The sequence below is a fragment of the Brachycentrus maculatus genome, unplaced genomic scaffold (genome assembly GCF_059751285.1).
Source record: "Brachycentrus maculatus isolate JH-2025_06_01 unplaced genomic scaffold, ASM5975128v1 h1tg000089l, whole genome shotgun sequence".
In the NCBI taxonomy this organism is placed as follows: Eukaryota; Metazoa; Arthropoda; class Insecta; order Trichoptera; family Brachycentridae; genus Brachycentrus; species Brachycentrus maculatus.
This window is the reverse complement of record NW_028280843.1, coordinates 2185353-2207037: the sequence shown is the minus strand read 5'-3', so window position 1 is coordinate 2207037 and position 21685 is coordinate 2185353. Positions and strand designations below refer to the sequence as shown.

General features: G+C 30.9%; 1 protein-coding gene across 3 annotated transcripts in view; it reads left to right on the top strand.

Annotated features, from left to right (window-relative positions):
• Positions 1 to 5074: 5074 nt before the first annotated feature.
• The window catches only part of LOC148310710 (potassium voltage-gated channel subfamily KQT member 1-like), a 261723-nt gene continuing 245112 nt past the window's right edge, over positions 5075 to 21685 (top strand). For 2 of the 3 annotated variants that reach the window (XR_015837366.1, XM_088257927.1), the window contains exon 1: positions 10037 to 10788. Coding sequence is in view for 2 of the 3 variants with exons in the window: in XM_088257927.1 (XP_088114053.1) it covers positions 10589 to 10788 (200 nt within the window). In the remaining variant the exon portion in view is untranslated. Of the gene's footprint in view, positions 5539 to 10036; positions 10789 to 21685 lie in introns of those variants that run through there. The other variant, XM_088257926.1, reaches the window with a different exon arrangement.

Here is a 21685-nt window from a genome sequence, read left to right as displayed (position 1 = left end):
GATAAAAATACCCTCAGATGTCATCAGAATCACAAAAAATGTGTTTTAAGCATTGAAATAATCTGTGGCCAATTGCATTATTTTGAGTGTCCATTTTGGATCACATATATGCATACATACCTTTATTATTCTATGATGCTCTTGGATTTGATTGAATCAAACCATGCAAAGTTCATATATGTTGGGCAATAAAAGCAAAAGTGCCTTTTTCCATGGATTAATATTTTACAGTAACCAAATACAAAAACTTCCTGAATGTTCTTGTTTTTTATAATTTTTACTTTAATAGAGTCATTCAATCACTTATATATTATATTTCCATTGCTGTATGAAGTTGAAATTGCACAAAAATATAAATTATTAACTCAAAAATATTAATTGCTGCATAGGTGCACTTTTACTTTCATATCTGACATATGATATAAATTAAATATATGTGGCAAATGAGTTTTTATTCGAAGTCAACATTTTACTGTGGCAAGGTTGAGTACAAAAGTAATGTACATATTACAAAAATTGTTTTATTTCTTATATTACAGTCAAACTCGGTTATTACGATAACGGAAATAGTGAGATCCGGACAAAAGTAGGAAACATTTTAATTTATGTTTTTCTTCATACATTCAATGAGCTATTTCAAGGGCAAACCAAGCAAACATATCTTCAATGTTAATGGTTCAATCGTTTAAAAACTACATTTTCGAGCAATAAAATCTGACTAGATGAAAGATATAACTAGACCGATGCCGCTGGGATCATATATGTTTGACAATAGTTAAGATACTATGTACCTAAATGGTGTTTTTGCTGACAACATTGAAAAAGTATCCATGCATATGGTTGAAATTGTATACCTATTCTTTGATATATAACGAGTAACGCTAGTAACAAGCGAATTCGGTCGGTCTCATCTTCCTTCTAATAACCGAGTTTCACTATAAACAATATCTAATTATAAAAAAAAAGACTAGAAGACTGATAATTAATTTAATTAATATTGTACTTTCTTACAGCTTTACTTTTGGTAATATGTTTGGAAGAACTGGTTTGAGCACTAAGCTGATATAAAACATTTGTCATGCTTTTATCAAAGTTTTGTCACAGTCGTGGAATTTAAATATGATTATCTATGTGTGTATATACTGTATATTGTACATTGTTTAGTTTCTATCGATTTGAAAGAACCAGCTCTACTAACAATCTATCTACCATTTCTCTCACCACATCAAAAAGTTATAAGGCCGCACCCTAGTCAGAGACTTTGTATTTTGACTGAATTAATTCTACTTTTATTCATTTTACCCATCCAACTTATCTAATGTACTGTAGAACGGGGCTACTTGAACTTTGATATGTTACTTGAGCCCAGTACAAAAAAATATTTAGATCTGTATTTGGTCTACAATAATAAACGTTTCGACATGATTCATTGTTTCTCTGACAGGTGACATTATTGTAGACCAAATACAGATTTGATTTTTTTTTTGTACTGGGTTCAAGTAACACATCAAATTTCAAGTAGCCCCGTTCTACGTTCTATGGTAATCTATGTTGAGATTTCAAAAAATGTAATATGAGCCTGAAAATTGAATTACTGTAGAACGAGTTAAGGAAGTGGATCACAATATTATTTATTTTTCTCTAACATGATATGTATTTATGTAAAAAAAGGTGCACAAAAAATTAGATTACCATGAATTATTAAAATACTACAAATACTATTAAAAACCTATCATTATTATTTTCAAATTCATTAATATTTGCAGAATTTTTTAAAAATAAAAATGGGTTTTTAATAGTATGTAGTACATCGTCCGCCTCCGTAGTGTAATGGTTAGTGAGTTTATCTGCCATGTTGGGGCCCAGGTTTGATTCCCATTGGGGGTCAAAATAAATATTAGTGATTTTCACCCTAATATTTCTTTGATATTACTTTAGACTTTTACCTGAAGTGCAGGATTGATCACCTAGCCTTTACGTATGTAAGTTATGATCAAAATAATACCGCGTCAACACTGGATGCAGTGCCCTATGCACCATTGGGTGCAGATTAGGGTTTGAAGAAGAAGAGTTACATTAATGCGGTTCGATTCACGGTAGTCCAATATTTTGTATTTTTTTTCTTCATAAATATGTATATCAATCGTTAGTAAAGTAAACCTTGTGGTTATATATTGAATATAGAAAATATTATATTGAATATCCCGTATGTAAAAAGATTTTTGCCATTAATATTTTTTTGAATTTGGCTAATTCACGGAGTACTGTGTGCAGTCTTTTTCACATTACCATAAATAATTTGTTTTGTGTACATGTGACTTTTGTGAAATTGCCATTCAGCTGTTGGACTGATAAATTCTTATCACTGGTGGTCTGGTCTGTGGTGGTTCGAGGTCTGTGGGTTGAATGCGTTTTTGCGCGATAAATAATGATACTTATATCTAATGATGTAAATAAAATGTAGCGAGTTGTGTGGGAATTAGTTTTTTAATTTAACAGCTTTAGATAACATTGAAATTCTGTCTTATTTTAAATAATTGGTATTTTCTGCTAGTTTAAGGATATAATTTTTTTCTATACAAATTATGAATATTCCTGCTTGGTCCACGTGGATGAATGTAAACGATTGAACATCAAAATTATTATAACTACTTTAAAAATGTTCAGTTTATCTTAGTAATATTTAATTTTATTTATTTCAAATTGTCTTTACTATATTTGCCGTATTATGTTATAATTACTTGGTAATAGTTGCATTTTTGTATAACAATGATTACAGCCAATAATTATAAATAATAAAAAAATGCATTATACATATTGTTTTATTTTTGTGAATTTAATTATGAAAAGAAAATTGATTTGTTTTTTTTTCAAATTATTTACCCTTAGGACTGGGATTCCACATAGTGTAAACTGTGTAGAATAGATAACTCAAATTAAATTTCCATACGGAGAAAGAAATTTAAAAAAATCAAATAAGTGTAAAAAAAAATCACAGTCCAGAAGTAAAGTTGAAGCTATCTATGCTGGGGGTTAAAACGTTCAATTCTGTGTATTAATCGTTATCCACATTTACAAAAAAATCTAATAAAATAGCGTGCCATCATCTGTTTTGTTTAGTGATATCCGATGGAAGCAAAATATGTTGGTATGGGTAAATTTCTATTCCGTAATATTTATACCATACTCCGCCTCCGTAGTGTAATCAGCACGCTCGGCTACCATTTTGGAGGTCCCGGGTTCGAACCCAGGGGGGGGTCAAATACATATAAGTGATTTTTTCACTATTTATTCAATATTACCCTGGACTGGTACCTGAAGCGGAGGGCTGATCACCTTTCCTTCATGAGTTAACGATTAAGATAACACTGTGCTTATATGATACAGTGCCCTATGCACCACTGGGGTGCGGATAAGGAGCTTGAAGTTTGAAGAAAATGCGTGAGTGAGCATGATATCCTCGTGATGGCAACTTTTTTACCGTTTCATTTTGTTTGTATAATTGCCATGATGAGCCATTCAAATCATTCGCGCCATCGCTTACCAACAAAATAACTAAACTCCCTGAACGTTGATTTGCTGACAGAAAACCAACGCTGAACGGATTTACCGCCACTGGAGATGGCGGACAAGAAATCACAACACCAAGGTAAAGTAGCGTAACACCATCTGCCGCATTTATTCGTACACGGAGAATAGGAACAAAAGATTAAAAAATGTTTATTTTTATAGGAATTCCTATTTTAAATATAAAACATAAAAAAAACGTATGTGGAAAAGTGCTATGTGCGTAACGGATCCGAATTCGGAGACCGAATCAAAAACGCAAATCATTGGACCTTACATCCGTTTGAATATACATAATTATGATTGCACGATTGTTGATGATTTAGTAAGTACAAAAAAGGAACATAATCTGAATTGAAAATAAGTTACCTGATTAGAGTTAAAACAATAATCAGCATCCACATTTAAAGTACCAACTGAATTTAATTAAAGTACCATAAGGTGGGTACGCACTTTTATTAAGAATCGTCAAAGGTCGTGAAGAAAAAATACGCCAAATCTACAATATTTACTGGCGGATATTTACATCCGTATCCGCTTATTGTACCAGCAAGTTTGCCCGTACTAGTAGATTGTCGTAAACACAATAAATTTATTAACGAGCCAGAAATGTTGGCATATTTCAAGGGCGAATTTGTTCATCGTCTGAATTGTTACTAAAATATTAGTCGGATTTGACGAAAATTTAGTTGCGGTTTATAGTATGATATACATATTAGATTATTGTGCCTTGTGGCCGGGTCCCGTACGAGTGGGGGATTACACTTTTTGTTAGACCAGGCGATCTACCGTATGTGGTATGTGTGATTATATTTGTTACAGCTATTTCTGTTACAACTATTTCTATTATCCGAAGATTTTTTGTTTTACTCCATATCGATCACGCAATTCAATCTGCGTTTAAGTCATTATTCTAGGCTAAAATGCGTTGAGTTTCATTTGAAAATATTGTAATTTTGTGTGCCTAGTAAAATTTAAACACAAAAATCCAACATATCATACTGAAGCCTTGAAAATGCGAGTAAAAAACATCGCGTATAATGAAATATATTCACATAAAATTCAATAATTTGTAAAAACGTACTTATTTATTTTAATTTAATGAGTTTTTAATAATACTGCTTTGAGGCAAAGGATCAATATTGAAAAAAGTACTCCCATCAAACCTCGAAAGATATTGTAAAATATGTGTAAAAAATGCGGGTTAAAAATCAAATGAAAAATTCTTTTCAATTGGGTGATCGATGTATCCATTTACACACGCGTGGAATATATTCTCTCGCTTATCTTTATTATGAAAGTTTTTTAAAAATTTTTACTATCCACTTAAACGTTGTTTTATGGTCGATAAAACAGCGCGCGAAAAATGGCGGGAACGTAGGGGATCGGGATAAATGAGGGCATTTCCCTCCAGCGTCCAGCACGCAGCGCAGCTTGCCTCACCTGCTGAGAGATGGCGGTAACGTGAAGAGGTTGACGGCCGCTAACATGGCGGCGGGCGGGAAGGAAACGGGGCGGGCGATCTCCGAGCAGATGCGCCGCGTCCCGTATTCGCCGAATATCTCGTCGTTTTCCCATTCGCAATTTCCTTAGTCGTTTCTCCCGCCGCAAGCCGGTTAGCTGGTACGCGCCTCTCCAGACCGTGTACCGTCCTTTTTTATCGTACATTTTTAATCGGCGCGGTAGGAATTTAGTAGCAATATTTAGTCGGCGGGAGCGCCGCTAGAAAGGGAAAGAAAGTTGCCAAATCTGAGAAGAAAATAGCGATACGTTTGTGATTGTGAATGTAAGTTCTCGTAATTTATAACTTACTTTCGCAAAGACGTTCAAGTGATTTGATATGATACAATAACGGGTTCGGACAACACAAGTTTAGCGACTTTAAAATAACTTTTCTTCACAAGATAAAATAATTATAAATTGATTCGTATAGTTTGCGCGACTACGTGTGGAGAGGTAATTACTAAATAGGTAATAAAAGAACTTATTTACTAATTTATAACTAATACATTTTCATCATAAATAAAACGTATAATAATGTAGCAGTTAGCACGTATGGATATCGTGTTTAAGGGCCCGGTCTCGATTCCTTGGGGGGGTCAAATAAGTGGTTTTTCACTCTAATATTTATTAAGTATTACCGTGAACTGATACCTAGGTTGCAGAACTGGATAACCTTATTTTTATGTAATTAACGATCAAGATGACATTACTACAATACTGTGGATAAGTATTTAGAAAAAATAAATAATGCTTTTCATTTAAAAAAAATGTTTGTATACAAAGTAGTTATATACCGACACAGATTTATTTTTTGCAATGTTTTCAAACCAATCAGAAGATCCAAAAGATAATCTATATAGCGGTTAGCTCGTGTGAGTACTATACGTAAGGTTCCAGGTTCGATTTTAGATGGTTTAATATAATATATAATGTGTTATGATTTGAAACTAAATAGGAAAATCTATCTTCAACATTAAAAATAATAAAAGAAAAATGGTTTTTTGGTACCCACCTATTAATTCCAGTAGTTTTACGTAAAAATATGTTTTGTATTTGTTTTATAAAGTAAGTTCTGTAATATTTATTGAGGTGTAATAAATAATACTTCCATATACATATATTATATGTATATGTTGTATGTGTGTGCATTGTATAACTTCGGTAATGTATTTTCTAAATGTCAAGGGTTTTTTTTTTAAGAAACCTTTTTTAGTTGTTTTCACATTTGTTTTGTACCTACATAGATAGTATCACTGCGTGTTAATATGTCAGTTTAGGTTCTGGCCTTTATAAAAGGTTGACATTTGGATTTAGGTAGATCGCGTTTCTACAATTTATAACTTAGGCCTGCGCCCTAAAACTTTATATTTGGTACCTACGTCACTGACTGAAAAGACTTGGTATACCTAAAGGCAGTGGAGGATTATCAAACAGGAACAAGAGGCACACGTCCGAGGTCATAAAGGAGCCTCAAAAGTTAGCTTAATTTATAACTCATATAGTATGTAAATTTACACTTTTTGATAATTTTTTTAATGTTTTGTTTTCTGTTAAAATCAAACATTTGTGTAAGCACTTTAACATTCAATATAAGCACTTTTAATCATCTTTATATTTTTGATATCTATTGTATTCTTCTTGTAAAATTTATTATAACCGAAAATAAAATGTATACCCACACACAGGCCATGCCTTTGTGGGATCTTTTTTGTATTAACATAATACAATATTTATGCACTTGTAATTACATATATTATAATATATGGTGAAATGCAAAAACTCAAAAGACCGGTCAAAAATATTCTTTTTATATTTGTTAAAAAACAGCCTTATTTTTAATTTTCCGGATATTGAATTGAACTTTTTTTAGAGGGACCTCTCTAAATATATTTATCGGGGGACCTCAATGATGAATTGCGCCTGGGGCCTCTCAAGTGAATCCGCCACTGCCTATATATAGCCTATAGTCTGTGTAGGTACCAAATTAATTGTATTTACTAGATGACTTGCAGTGGCGGGGCGTAGGACGAGGTGTACCGCGATAAAATGCTCCGAATCTTGTCGCCCGGTTTGCGAAAATATATTCCAGCTAGCTACATAAATATGCAGTATCTAACGCCGTCAACTTGTTTTAAATTGTTTGTTTTCTCAGCATCTTGGCACCGGCACTTCGATGTATGTTACATTATTCAGATAAACAAATTATTTATTCTGCAAACATCAATAACCTTCGCGAACGAAATGTGTATTTTTATATGTATTCTATTAAACACAGCATTCCGAAGTGCGCTTTGTAAAATACGATTGTTTCCATTATCACAGTGATTTGAAGAAAATCAATGAAAACTGATGATATAATTCCAAAAAATTTATTATCTTTTCACACATCGCAAAGAAGAAATAAAATATTAAAATGGCACGTAAACTGGAATAACAATGAATAAAGAAGTTCAAAAATAACTCATTAAGGTCCAACATACGATACATTTATTTATTTTTCAAAACATATTACATACATAAGTTGTATATATAATATTCCCGATGAGTAATTTCTATTTCTCATTTTACGACATGGGATTAAAGTTAAGAAGATTAAAAAAAAATAACCAAAACTAAAACATGGCAAAATATAAAAACAATAAACAGGTATAATAAATAGGCAAAAGAAGCATATTTAAAAGAAATATATGAGAAAAATATAAGGTGAGAAGCATATTTAAAATAAACAAATGAGAAAATATAAAAAAATGAGAAAATATAACAAATGAGAAAATATAAAAAAACACTTAATATTCTTCAAACGTTATATCGTAACTTAATATTCTTTAAACAAGGGGAAAATTTGACGTTATTGAACTTATTTTTTAAAACACCGTTTTTATGGTGAAAAAAGTTTTTCTTCGAAATAAAGATATGGTTTTGAAAAGTAAAGAGTTATTAAAAAGTAAGGAAAAAGTTATAAAATATTTTTGTATTTACGTTTATTCTTGAAAACAGGACAAAAATCCAATGCATATCCTTAAACAAAAAAATGGGGGTGAACTGTCGTCCGGCTCTCAGCGCAGCCGAACGCTTAATGAATTATATTATTGCGCGTAAGGCCTTAACGCTCATTTTCTTAGGCATGAGTTTTAAGTCAATTGGTAATTTTTGCACAGTAACCTTTTTTTCTTTCTATGTACTTACCATGTTTTTTGATCCAACCGGTATAAGATAAATTTACTTGGCTTATCTATTTTAATGTAGCGTTGTCTTGATTGTTAATAAGACACATCAAGGAAAAATAAATCAATTGGTCCTGGCTTTATATTAGTTGAGTGAACCATAAAATTATATCTTCTTAACCTTATCCGCACCCAATGGTGCATAGGGCACGGCATAAAATTGATGCAATGTTAAGTTGATTATTAATTATATGAAGGCGAGGTAATCAGTCTAACGCTTTAGGTACAAGTCCAGGATAATATTAAATTGAATAAGAGTGAAAAACACTTTTTTTGTCCTCTTCGGAATTGAATCCAGGACCTTTACCAAACTACTCCGTCCAATCGCGGTAATCACTACAATATTGAGGCGGACAGCAACATAATACATTTTTTCCAATGGAATTGCATAATAGTGTAAAATTAGTAAGGGTACAGAAATTTTTATGGAAAAAATTAACGAAATGACGTACGTAAGCCACAAAAGTAAAACGATAACTAGTTTTTATTATTATTATTATTGTGTTTTGTTTTAAATTCAATCTAAAGACATATTTAGTATCAAATACCATATACCAACTAAAATATTTCCAATATTTCAAATTGGTCTAAAATTGAATAAGTAAAAATATCATTCCCCGTGCCATAGTATTGCTGACATTGATGTAGGACTTGGGATTCATACCTTCGTCTGATGTAGAAATTGAAATGGTATTTGACAGTTCCAATATGTAGGTTATTTGGTAAAATGAACGAAAAGTAACCACAAATTGACATAATCCTTAGGTGGATCATGAACGAATAATTATTATAATTATCAGCACTAAATAACAATGTACAAGGGTTTTACATATAATGTAGGTACAGGCATATACATCATAACAGGGGATATAATTGAACATTAAAACGAATTGCGGTCATATTTAAATGACTGATAATTTTTTTTATTGGTTGGAAATACCCTTTTCTAATTATTTTAGTATTTTTCAAATTTAAGAAAAGTCATTTCGGATTCGTTTTGAGACAAAAGATACATAACTGATCTGTTAATATTAAGTGGTTAAATTTTTACTGGATGTATATAATAAATAACAAGTGTGTTAATTTTTCCACTTTTATTATAATTTATCAGTCACCGAGTTTCGTCGTTATTGACACCATTAGACTAAATTATTATTATTATAACATTAAAAATTGCAAGAAAAACATTATTTTACACACAATTATGAACAGGTTTTCTTATGGTCAGTGTGACTTAACCTAAAATGAAAAAATACCTCACCTAATAACCTAATCATGCCTAACGTATTAACCTAAAAAAAACGTTTCGACAATAATGAAATTGAAAGTTTTTTGTTGTTGTTGTTGTTGAGAGCTAACTAAAGCTCAAAAAACTAAAAAAATGTAATTGAACATTAATTGAATGTAAAAGAAATAAACCTAACCTAACGTAATTTTTTTACCTTAAAAAAAGTGTCGTCGATAGTGAAATTAAAAGTATTTTTTGTTGTTGTTCAGAGTAACTAAAACTCAAAAAATAGTAAATGTAAAGGAACATTAATTGGATGTAATAGAAGTAAACCTAGCCTAAACTAACCTAATAACCTGATCGAATATTTACTTTGAAAAAAGTGTCAAAAATAATGAAATTTAAAGTACTTAGTATTATTTTTTTAGGTTCAGAGTAACTAAAGCTTAAAAAATAGTAAATTTAATTGAACATTAATTGAATGTAATAGAAGTTAACCTAGCCTAAACTAACCTAATAACCTTATCAAGCCTAACGTAATTTATTTACCTTAAAAAATGTGTCAAAGATAATGAAATATTTCTTTAAAGTATTTCTTTTTTTCTTATTCAGAGTAACTAAAACTCAAAAAAAAACAAATGTAATTGAGCATTAATTGAATGTAATAGAAGTAAATTTAACCTAACTTAATCAAACTTAACGTAATTTACTTACCTTAAAAAAACGTGTAAGACAATGAATTGAAAGTATCTAATTTTTTGTTTGTTCAGAGTAACTAAAGCTAAAAAATGTAATAGAACATTAATTGAATGTAATAGAAGTAAACCTAACCTTACCAAACAAAATAACCCAAGGAACCCTAACGTAATTTGTTTACCTTAAAAAACTTGTCAAAGATAATGAAATCGAAAGTATCTCAATTTTTGTTTGTTCAGAGTAACTAAAGCTCGTTAAGAGTAACCAAAAAAATAATTGCAATTGAAGAATAATTGAATGTAACAGAAGTGGGGGTCGAGTGTCGTGTGGTGTTGTCGCGTGGGAATGGTCGGCCGGACCGGGGCGTGTGATGACGTCAGAGACGCCGTCGCCGACGCCGACGGACTCGCCGTCGCTGTGCGCGCGGCCCCTGCTGCGGGCGCCGCGGCCGCAGGGCTCCACGCCCAAGCGGGTCGGCTTCGCGGACTCCATGCGCCAGGAGGTGCGGCTCACGGAGCGCGGGGGCCGCGTGGCGCTGCTGGGACCCCCGCCCGCCTGCAAGACCAACGAGTAAGTCCAAACACCCCCTCTCTCTCCCATATCGAGCCCTATTTGCCCCCAACTTATCTTAAACAACTGTCAAAAATAATAATAAAAGTAAGAAAATAATAGTATTGCTTATTTTTTTTGTTCAGAGTAACTAAAGCTTAAAAAAATAATTTAGGAGTTTAGCTACATACTATCCATGTCAATTTCATATTGGATCAAAACCGAAAAACGGTTTAGTGTCGAAAGTCAGCGTTTATAAAAGCAAAAAATGAATCAACAAGTTTTATTTGCTATTAGCAAAAAAGAAATGAATCTAGTTAGTTAATATTAAATTAAAATAAAAACCAGACATATTAGACATTGTCTATTGTAACATGATATGATTATAAAAATATAAATATCTGTTCTTAAGTAAAATCACATTCAATCATAAAATCGTATCATATTCATATAAATAATCTCATTGAGACGCTACTGCATAATATCGTTTCTAGATTGCGAAAAAGCTTTTAACACGTCTTGACAATTTTACAAAGAATCGAATCCAGACGTCGCGACGATAGTTTACTTCAAACGAACAGTTTTCATATAGTCGTTTATTAATTTTTAACTATATTTTTTCCCATTGATATTTTAAAACTGTTTCCTTTATGCAGCAATGGAGTCGTTATGTCAGTCGCATTATTACGTTCTTCACCATCGGGCAATATTTATAGCAACTGCCAAATTGTCGATCAAAATTGATGGGTTGATCGTATGATCAAATGTGACGTCAGCAGCATGCACAAGTACCAAGGATTAGTTTTCCATTAATATTGCATCGCAAATATGGTTGTTTGCCTTCAGAAATTGTTTTGAATTTGAATGTAAAAAATATTTAGGCATTTTGTGAAAAATTATTAATGAATCGGTTTCTATTAAATAATATTTAAGTCATACAATATATTCGATATTCAAGGCAGACTGTAAAATATTTTTTTGTACAAAGTACCGAATTCACCAAATGAAATATTGTTATACATTGTGATATAATATAGAAGGAATACCATACAGCTTACTCCCCGGTGATTCGTTGAATAAACGTCACAAGTTTTCGTTCGGCTGGGCACTGAAGTTGGGTTTTTAAAGGCATAACAGAAATTGACAGGAGAGTAAGTAAACCCATATTATTCAATGAAAACGCCCTTTGTACAAGTATCTACTGGTAATAAAAATATTTTTACCAGTATAATAAGAATATGTCGACACTGGGAAGTGAATAGGCTACGAGCAACATATACATATGTAATATTATAAATGTGTAATCTATTTTACAATGCACGGTATCGAACAGATTAATTGAAACAATTTTTTTTCGTGTTTTAAACACTCTCTAAAAAAATGTTTTGGGGGTGTTCCTCGTATTATGGACCAGGGCTGTTTCTTTCAGTGACTGAAATGATGAATAGCGAGAAGTATCACCCAATTCTACTGGAAAAGATACTACCAGAGATACAAAAACGAAGGTCAAATGGTAATGGAATATTTCAGCAGGATTTCATAAAAGTATTTTGCAATGAGTTATAGAACAATTTAATTTAGATAATTTAGTGTCGCGTTGTGGTTCCGTGGTTAGTGTCGCGGACACATGAGTCAAAGTTTGTCTGTTCGAACCCAATCTACTATAATTTGATACCTTTTTATAATCACGAGCCTCTTAGGCTCACAGAAGTAGTATGAAATTGGAGTATTTATGTAAAACATAAAAATAAAAATATTTATATTTTTTAATAAAAAAAATGTGAACCCAGTTTTTTGTAATTCTAATGACTTTTGGCTTTTTAGCCGCCCAAAAATTTATTGCATTTAAAAATAATCTAACTTTTTATTCGTAAACTAAGTTGTTCAGTTATAGTTACTGTCAATTTTAATCTGTATCCGACGAGACATCGAATATTTTGTGTTCACGTGATAAAAGAAAAAAAACGGTAAAAAGAGTTAAATGGCACTTTGAATGTTTTCCAGCGTCTATAAGCGTAAAAGAAAAAATACGATTCACCACATTTACCATGCTCAATATTTTTCTGTGCAAACTCGAATTTAATTAACTACTGAAAAGAATGACAGCGCCCGACCTAAATATAAATTGTAAAGTAATAAAATCTTCTGATATTTTTTAATATAAAAGAAAAGCTATCTTTGTGATTAAAAGGAATCAACCAAAATTAATTAAGAAAGTTTTAATTAAACGTTAATAAGTTGGTTATTAAAAAAATAAATAAAATAAATTACTCTACTGTATCTATTCAAAAGACCTTTAATTCATTTTAAGAGAATCTTTAAATCTCGAGGAAATGAAAAATCGGAGTGTTTATATTATAGATATATGCGTAATTATCTTCCGCTTTCCCGTCCTGGGGAGCGCTCTGTCGTCTGTCATCCATGTTTTGTAATATAATTGATTCATCTTTTATGCGACCTTCCAGGGCGGTAGGCGGTAACTAGTTCTATTTTGCAGAAACGAGAGGTTTAATATTACAGTATAAATGTCGCATGTATCAGCACTTTTATACGAAAAGTTAATACTAATACACTTAATATATACTAGACCCCCATAAATATCTTATTTTCTTTACAATACTTCTTTAGCTTCTAAGAAATATTACATATGTAGTATGTCCGTTCAAAGGAAAATACCTTTTATCTTTCAAAGGGAAACGGACAAAAGGTCCTGGTCCGGCGGGAATTGTATTTTATCCTTTACTTACTACTAAACTACGCTAGGTTTATTTATTTTTAAGTTAGTGAATTATGAAACAATTCATTAGAGAATAAAGAGGATCGAGGAAGGTTAATGACAAAGTTTGAAACTGTTACTTTCATGTCTCCCTACCGGTCCTTGACCGCAGAAGCACTGTAGCGTACAAACCTAGATCCTTTTTTACTTCTAACTACAGTGTAAAGGGCAAAGATATGTGCTCGATTGCGAAGAGGGCAGACCGGATAAGGGGAGCGTAATAATCCAGTAAGATATGAAATATGTTGGAATAGAAAAATATGTTTGGTACATGATAAAGGAAAAACTTGGTATTTTGGTTTTATTATTATTTTAATATTGGCTACTCGCCTGATTGTTCTAAATAGTACTCAATAAATGAATGATTGTAAAATATCACCATATAAAATATACCAAGAATTAACAATTAATATGGGGGTCAAACACTGCAATGTATTGTTCCGAACATTTTTAATTTGTTGCCGATGGATGTTAGAGGTCAAAATAAAATATGGAACAAAGGCAAAATAAAGGGATGGGTAAATGATCAAGAGTTAATTTTATGAAAATTATATAATGTTTATATTTTTAATTTTTTTCTCTTTTTTGTAGTATAGACATTAGGTTAAAATCGTTAAAAACAAAAAAAAAATGTATTAAAAAAGAACTCCACCGACAAGACACATAAGGTGGCTTGGTGGGTCTCTGCAAAAAAAAGTTCTAAATATGTATAAATTGTGATTAAAAATAAATATATCCAAATTAAATTTTTTTTTTCAAACATTCAATATAAATCTTTTCTTTTTCTTCTTACCCCTATCCGCTCCCAAGTGGTCTACAATGCACTGCTTTGGTGTTAATTGAGTCAGTCAGTAAAATATATTTGATAGGATGTAAATGACGTCAGTGAAAAAGCTAAGGGAAGGACATTACTGGTAAATGGGAAAATAAATGGAACAGGAATAGCGCGTATTATAGGGGAGGAAAAAGAAAATAGCAGCAATAACTAGACCTTTCCGGGATATATTTTTAATGGCCTGCAAAGACTATTTTAGCAGCTTGTCGGCAGTTAAGATAAGGAAACTCGATATCAAAAGGACATCATAAACATCCAGACTAATTGAAAATAAATATTTATTGAATTAAATTTTCGATTGGCGGGAATAGAATCCGCGATGCCGGTTTTGTAGTCGAGTATCTACCTTTACTCTACGCCGCGGCGTCAGGTTGCATTACCGTACTCATACAAGCTTGTGCATACATGCTACCGTAAGATTACGAGTCCCTTGAGGTACATGTATCTATAACTGGAGACCTCGAGCCATACACTACACATATCACCCTTCCTTTACAGGAGACAGGAAAAATACATATATTGTTAGGATATTACATGTAACATAGCGCTTCAAATTTTTGGATTTTAGATTTTAAAAAAATATATATTTTCTACCATACTATAGTTATACGGCACGGAATTGAATTAATTAAAAAATGAAATTTCTATATATATATATATATATATATATATATATATATATATATATATATATATATATATATATATATATATATATATATATATATATATATATATAAATATATGTATATACATATATATCCGTCGGCCGTCCGCCTCCGTAGTGTAATGGTCAGCACGCTCGTCAACCGTTCTGGAGGTCCCGGGTTCGATTCCCAAGGGGGATAAAATACAAACATAAGTGATTTTTTCACTGTAATATTTATTCAATATTACCATGGACTGGTACCTGAAGCGGAGGGCTGATCACCTTTCCTTCATGTGTAAACGATCAAGATAACACTGCGTTTATATGACACAGTGCCCTATGCACCATTGAGGTGCGGATAAGGGTTTTCTTATTATTATTATATTTATTTATATATATATATATATATATATATATATATATATATATATATATATATATATATATATATATATATATATATATATATATATATATATATATATATATATATATATATATATATATATATATATATATATATATATATATATATATATATATATATATATATATATATATATATATTTATATATATTTATATATATATATATATATATATATATATATATATATATATATATATATATATATATATATATATATATATATAATATATATATATATATATATATATATATATATGTATGTATACTTTTATATTTATAAAAACACATATTTATTCATACTATCTTCGTTACTATAATTTTAAAAAGTGTTCAAAGTGCTCTCGATGGCTATGGGTCCCTAACGAACCCAAACCAGAAGCGCCAGATGCGCTAAAGTTGATCAGACAATCTGACGCTATGCCCAAAGGAAAATTAACCTTAACTTTTATCACTGTTTTGTCCAATAATAAATGTTATGTCATATAATATCACAGCGAAGCGCACTTGAGGTTGTATATTATTTTGTGAAAATGGCGCTATTGAATTTCATTGTTATCGTTAATATTTTTCATAAGTACGATATTAACAGTGGAGAATAATTTTTCTTAACTAAATTGTTTTCTTAAATACAAATGTTTTTTTTCTTAATTTTTTTATGTATACATGTTCATTATGCATAAAAAAATATATATATCATTATTTACAACATTTTGAATGTGTACAAATACTTGTTCACAAAATCTGGATTATCTCCAATTACAGGAGTTATTTTCATATTATTTTTTGACATCTCATCAAACATGAAGAAGAATATGAAAGTCTGGGCATTTACGGGGCTGATGACTGTCAAGGGCTGGTTTAAGTGAAGTTTTTATCACTCAAACCAGCCTATGACGGTCGTCAGCCCCGTAAATGCTCAAGCTTCCATATTCTTTTTTATGTTTGATGAGATGTCAAAATATATCATTATGGCCATTTTTGTATACATGAGTGAAAATAAAAAAATGGGATGTTTTTTTTAAAAATCAAGACACTTTTAATTTCGGGGGACGAATGTCTAGATGAAAATTCCTTAATTTTAGGAAACCTCAATTTAATAAATATATGGATTAATATAAAAATTATTAAATTCTTTCAACCCGCATTTACCTACTGGCAGATAAAGGTCTAATTCCCTGCCTGCTACTTTTTGCAGTTTTGGACATTCCTCAACCAATTCATGGCACTATCGGCCTGGATATCACTTATCAAATAGTATTCATATAAAATTTATTGATGTCGTAAATGATGCCTTGAAATGCCTCGATAAAATCTTACGTTCAAGGCATCATTTATTTACGGAAATGTATTTTTATTTTTCGTTAGAAATTGAATAATTCCCCTTCCTTGTAAAGGTAAGTAACGGAAAATTTATTTTATTCACTTCACTAACTAGTAATAATATTAAAAACTTGAGCGGCCATTCAGTTATGGGCCCTAAACAAGATTTTTCCATCAAGCGAGACGAAACTTTCCAGACCTTTGATAAGATATGCAAAGCTTTCTGAAGAGTTTACCTTCACTTTACTTTCTATAAATTTATTCCAATTGGGAAAAATAATGATGATTATTCAATTAAAACAAGAATTTTTCTAATTTCGAATGTTGGTCCGTATTTTTTTCTTGAAAAGTAATATTCACAATATGGTATAATTCTTCTTCTTCAAACCCTCATCTGCACCCTATGGTGCATAGGGCACTGCATCATATAAACGCATGTTGAGGAAAGGTGATCAGTCCTCCGTACCTTCAGGCATCAGACCAGGGTAGTATTGAATAAATATTAGAGTGAAAAAATCACTTACGTTTATTTGGTTCGATTCCAAGGGGAGGGGGGGGGCTGGAAATCGAACCCGGGACTTATAGTACGGAAGCCGAGCGTGCCAACCATTACACTACGGAGGCAGACAATAATCTGGCAATAAAAAAATAACTTGAATAGTTAGTTATTTGTTAAAAATAATTGAAATAAAAAAATATTATTTTTGGTGTTTCGTGGTTTTATGCATTAGTTTATACATTTCTTCTTTATTGCTTTTAATTCGTAAATATTTTGCGAAACTCTAATTTGCTTGGAATGGGTGTCGCCAATGTCAGACGCCTACGTTATAAATTTAAAGAACACAGTTGTTTGAAACAGGTACACTGCAAGTTGTGTATTTAAATTGTGTATTTGTTCTCAACACATAAAATATTTGACTATCTATTAACATGAGAAAATTTTTCCGCCATGTTATCAATTTATTCGTTTCTCTAGAACAACTCTAAAGGCAAAGTATTGTAGATTTTGCAGTTAATAATTAAAAACTTAAAGAGTTTTTTGACGATATTGATCCGTTTTTGCTTATTTCTATTTGTTTATTTCTTAATTTTGTATAATTGACTGTCATAACAAAAAAAAGAAATACGTTTGTTATGTTTACTCGTTTAAACACATGTGAAAAGAAAACTACTAAATAACATATTGCTTAAAAAGTGTTTTTTCCTGCGGCGTTCGTTGCCTTAAAATGCTGTATTTATATTATTTTTATCGGTATGCAGGTGTTAAAAGGTTATAAAACAGTACATTCTAATAAATATTTTTTTATCTTCGTCCCTTTTGCACGTTATTATTAATTGAATGAGTTTTTTAAACGCATTTGAATGGAAAAAAAATTTTATAGTAAAAATATTGTAAAATATGTAGTAAAAAATAAACGGCATAAATTTGTCTGTTCCTATAGTGAAAATTGTTCAAAATGTCATTTAACATAATTCACCTGTCTCATATTGCACATCTCGGTGGTTATGCTTTTAACATTTACGGAGGATAGAGAATATGCAGGTAGGTCCCAGCTATGTTGAAGATACGATTATTATTTATAAGTACACAAATGATAGGATTTCATCTCTTGTACGGTGCATGGCAGACTGCATAGTGGTTGCCATCAGTATGAGTAATGACGTACGTTGAAAACCCAAACGCTTTCATAAAATGGGGTACGAAAGCTTCAGACAGAATAATATAATATGAGCTTACCTATGTGTGTTGGTACATATCGTTTATGTTTGTATGTGTGGTGACAATGAACACACGTTTCGAATGATAGTTATGGGCCATGGGGGATGTTTAAGAAAAATAAGTAATTACAGATATTAATGTAGAAATATAAAGGAAATTTTAGTTAATGGTTAAAGAAATCAATATTAAATAAATGATATTTATCATTATTATAATGAACTGCTCTGTTAAAAATATACTGTACAGTTCGCCTCATACGTATAAGTATCATGCAGCATTTTTACTAGCCTTCTCCGGATTCTAAGCCATAAAATATTCGCATAGAAATCTTCTCTACCTTTTCAATATCTATCATCTGACCTGTATGTCGAAATCATCATTTTTCTTAATTTTATCGATCATTATATTATTGATTCGAATTATGTCTCCCTCCCTTTGCGTATTTTACTGAATTTTCACGTGTTAACATTATACCATATATTCCATAAATATAGATTTATATTTTTATTCATGGGCCCCAAGAACTGCGTGCCAGGAGACGAGATAAAGAATAAAAAATGTTAAAAAGGTCGAAGAAAAATATTGAAATTATGCGGAAAAAAGATCATAAAGAAACACGGAACAATACATGCGTATGCGATAAGAATATACCTGTATAGAAATGGAAAATTGTGGAATATCAAGACTGATTATAATGCGATGTAATGGTACGAAAATATGAAGATTTAAAAAAGAAAAAGTTGTTTGTATGTTATCATTAAAAGTGTTTCCCTTAAAATATATTCCACTCCTAGACTCTAGAATCAAGAGCTCAGGACTGATGACCTAACCTTCACATACTTGAGGATCAGGTTATCGTCACGTCATTCCAATGCGGTGTTCTTTGCACCACTAGGTGTGGGCAGAGGCTAAAACTATGCTCTGCACATTGACTGTCAGTGTCAGCCACCAGTGGCCGACACAAGGCATTTCAATAGCATCTCATCGGTCACCGGAGGCTAACACTTTGTACCTTATATTGACTTTATCATAAGGTACAAAATGTCAACCTCCGGTGGCCAACAAAAACTATTGAAATGCCTTGTGTGGGCTACTGGTGGCTGATACTGGCAGTCAATGTATCATGCTATGGCGATGTATTATACAAAAATAAAAATAAAATGGAAAATCGTTAAAATTAAGCGTTATTTTATAATAAAGTAAATATATAATACCCCGGTGCTGTAAAAAGTAAGGTGTTCTAGAATTCTTGGACGAGAAAACACACGTAAGTAAAAAAATGATTGAAAACCTGTTAGTGATTTTATTTTTTGTAAAATAAAGTAAGTAATTTAATTATTAAAATTTTACTAGAATTGAAACATTATACTACAAATCAGTACATATTTAAGATATTGCTTAACTTTTCTATTAGATGTATCTGATTATTTTTTCTGGTGGTTATCTATTTCTATTAAATTAAATATTTATTTTTCGATGCTTTTCTGACGAGAATTTTAATTGCTGTATGAAATGTTGCTTAATTAAGGCATTCTGAGAATCTCTATTTTAGAAATGATGTAGACTGATTTCAAAAGATCCTTATAAATAATTAATGGTGGTATTAATTTTCCATTTTGTTAAATTAGTGCGCTCAATGACGTAACATTAGTATTTGATTATTAATTATTTGCTTACGTAAAGGTTTGAATGTATAAAGCAAGAATACGTTGTACATATTTACAGATCCACGATATTTTATATATTAAATGTTAAAATCAAACACCGATATAAAGAGTCTACTTAATTGTATTTTATTGTTAAAAAGCATAAAAATAAAATTTGTGATAATATAAGGAGTTTCAGTCCATTTAATCTTCACATTAGTTTAAAAATGCTATAAGCAAAATAACCTCCAGAATTTCTATTATTATGTGATGTTAATAATAAAATACAATTTAGTAGACTCTAAAAATTAGTTTGATTTAAACATTTAATATATAAACTAGGTGTAGATTCAAATGGAGTTCTACAAATTTAACGCCAAATCTATATATAAATCACGATTTTGGTAAATATAGTTGTTGTAATTCATTGAACCATTAATTCAGCAATTGCATGAATTGAAGATTAAACTAAATTTTTTGTAACACTAACAAGTTCACGGTAGAAATGAAAAGTAATATCTATTTTAAAAATTGGCACCCGATATGTGTGCATTACAATAGGCGTGATTTCTACGTCAATGGACTAGTTTTAGGGTAGATTTCTTCAAATAAAATGCTTAAATGGCAGATTCCTTTATTACATCTTTTGTTGGGAATAAGAAAATGAGGAGGAAGAGGTATTACTGGTGTCCATTGAAGGTTGTAACGACCTATAATAGTGATCTTTTATGCTTACATAATATAATTAAACGAAGAACATTAAGCATGTAGTAACAAACGTGTAATTGAATTTATTATTTATCAAAGGTTTCTTTGCCTATACGAGTATATTCTTAGTCAAAAATCTGCGGATGATTGCGTGCGGATCTAACTATTATTTAATTCTACATTTTAACTTCAAATACGTTTTCCACAGTATAAATTATTGATATTAAAATGCATTCCCTTGTACTTTAAACGGGAAAAAATTAAAAAGGCAAAGTGCTACTTCATTTACTCATAACATATAAAAACGAGGTTTTGCAATCTCTCCCAAATTCATCGATAAATAAAAGTATTAAAAATGAGTTCTAGAATAAAAGATAAATGCTTCTGTCAAGAGATGGGATTGAATGCTGAATGATGCGAAAATAATAAAAACAATGATATATTCGGAAAATAATTAACGAAGGGTTCGTACAAAAATCGAGATACACAAATATATTCGAGGAAAATAAGACATTTCTTATTCTTACGCTAACGTATCGCTCTTGTAACGTAACGCTCTTGGCGCTAACGTATCGCATTGATTTATAAGTATTACGTGTACAAATAAGTTTTCTTTTCAAATGATGTAGTAATTATTTTTGTTCAAAAAATTAATTAACTTTTTTTTAAATCTCTCTGAAACGTTATTTGGAGAGTCCTTTGTTCGTTTAAAAGTTTACGATTTTGTTCCCCAGATAATTATTTTATTTATTTTAAGCAAAGTTAAACAAAACTAAAACTAAAACTGAAACAAAACTATCTTTACTACTTCTGTTAATGATATTTTACAGGGACGG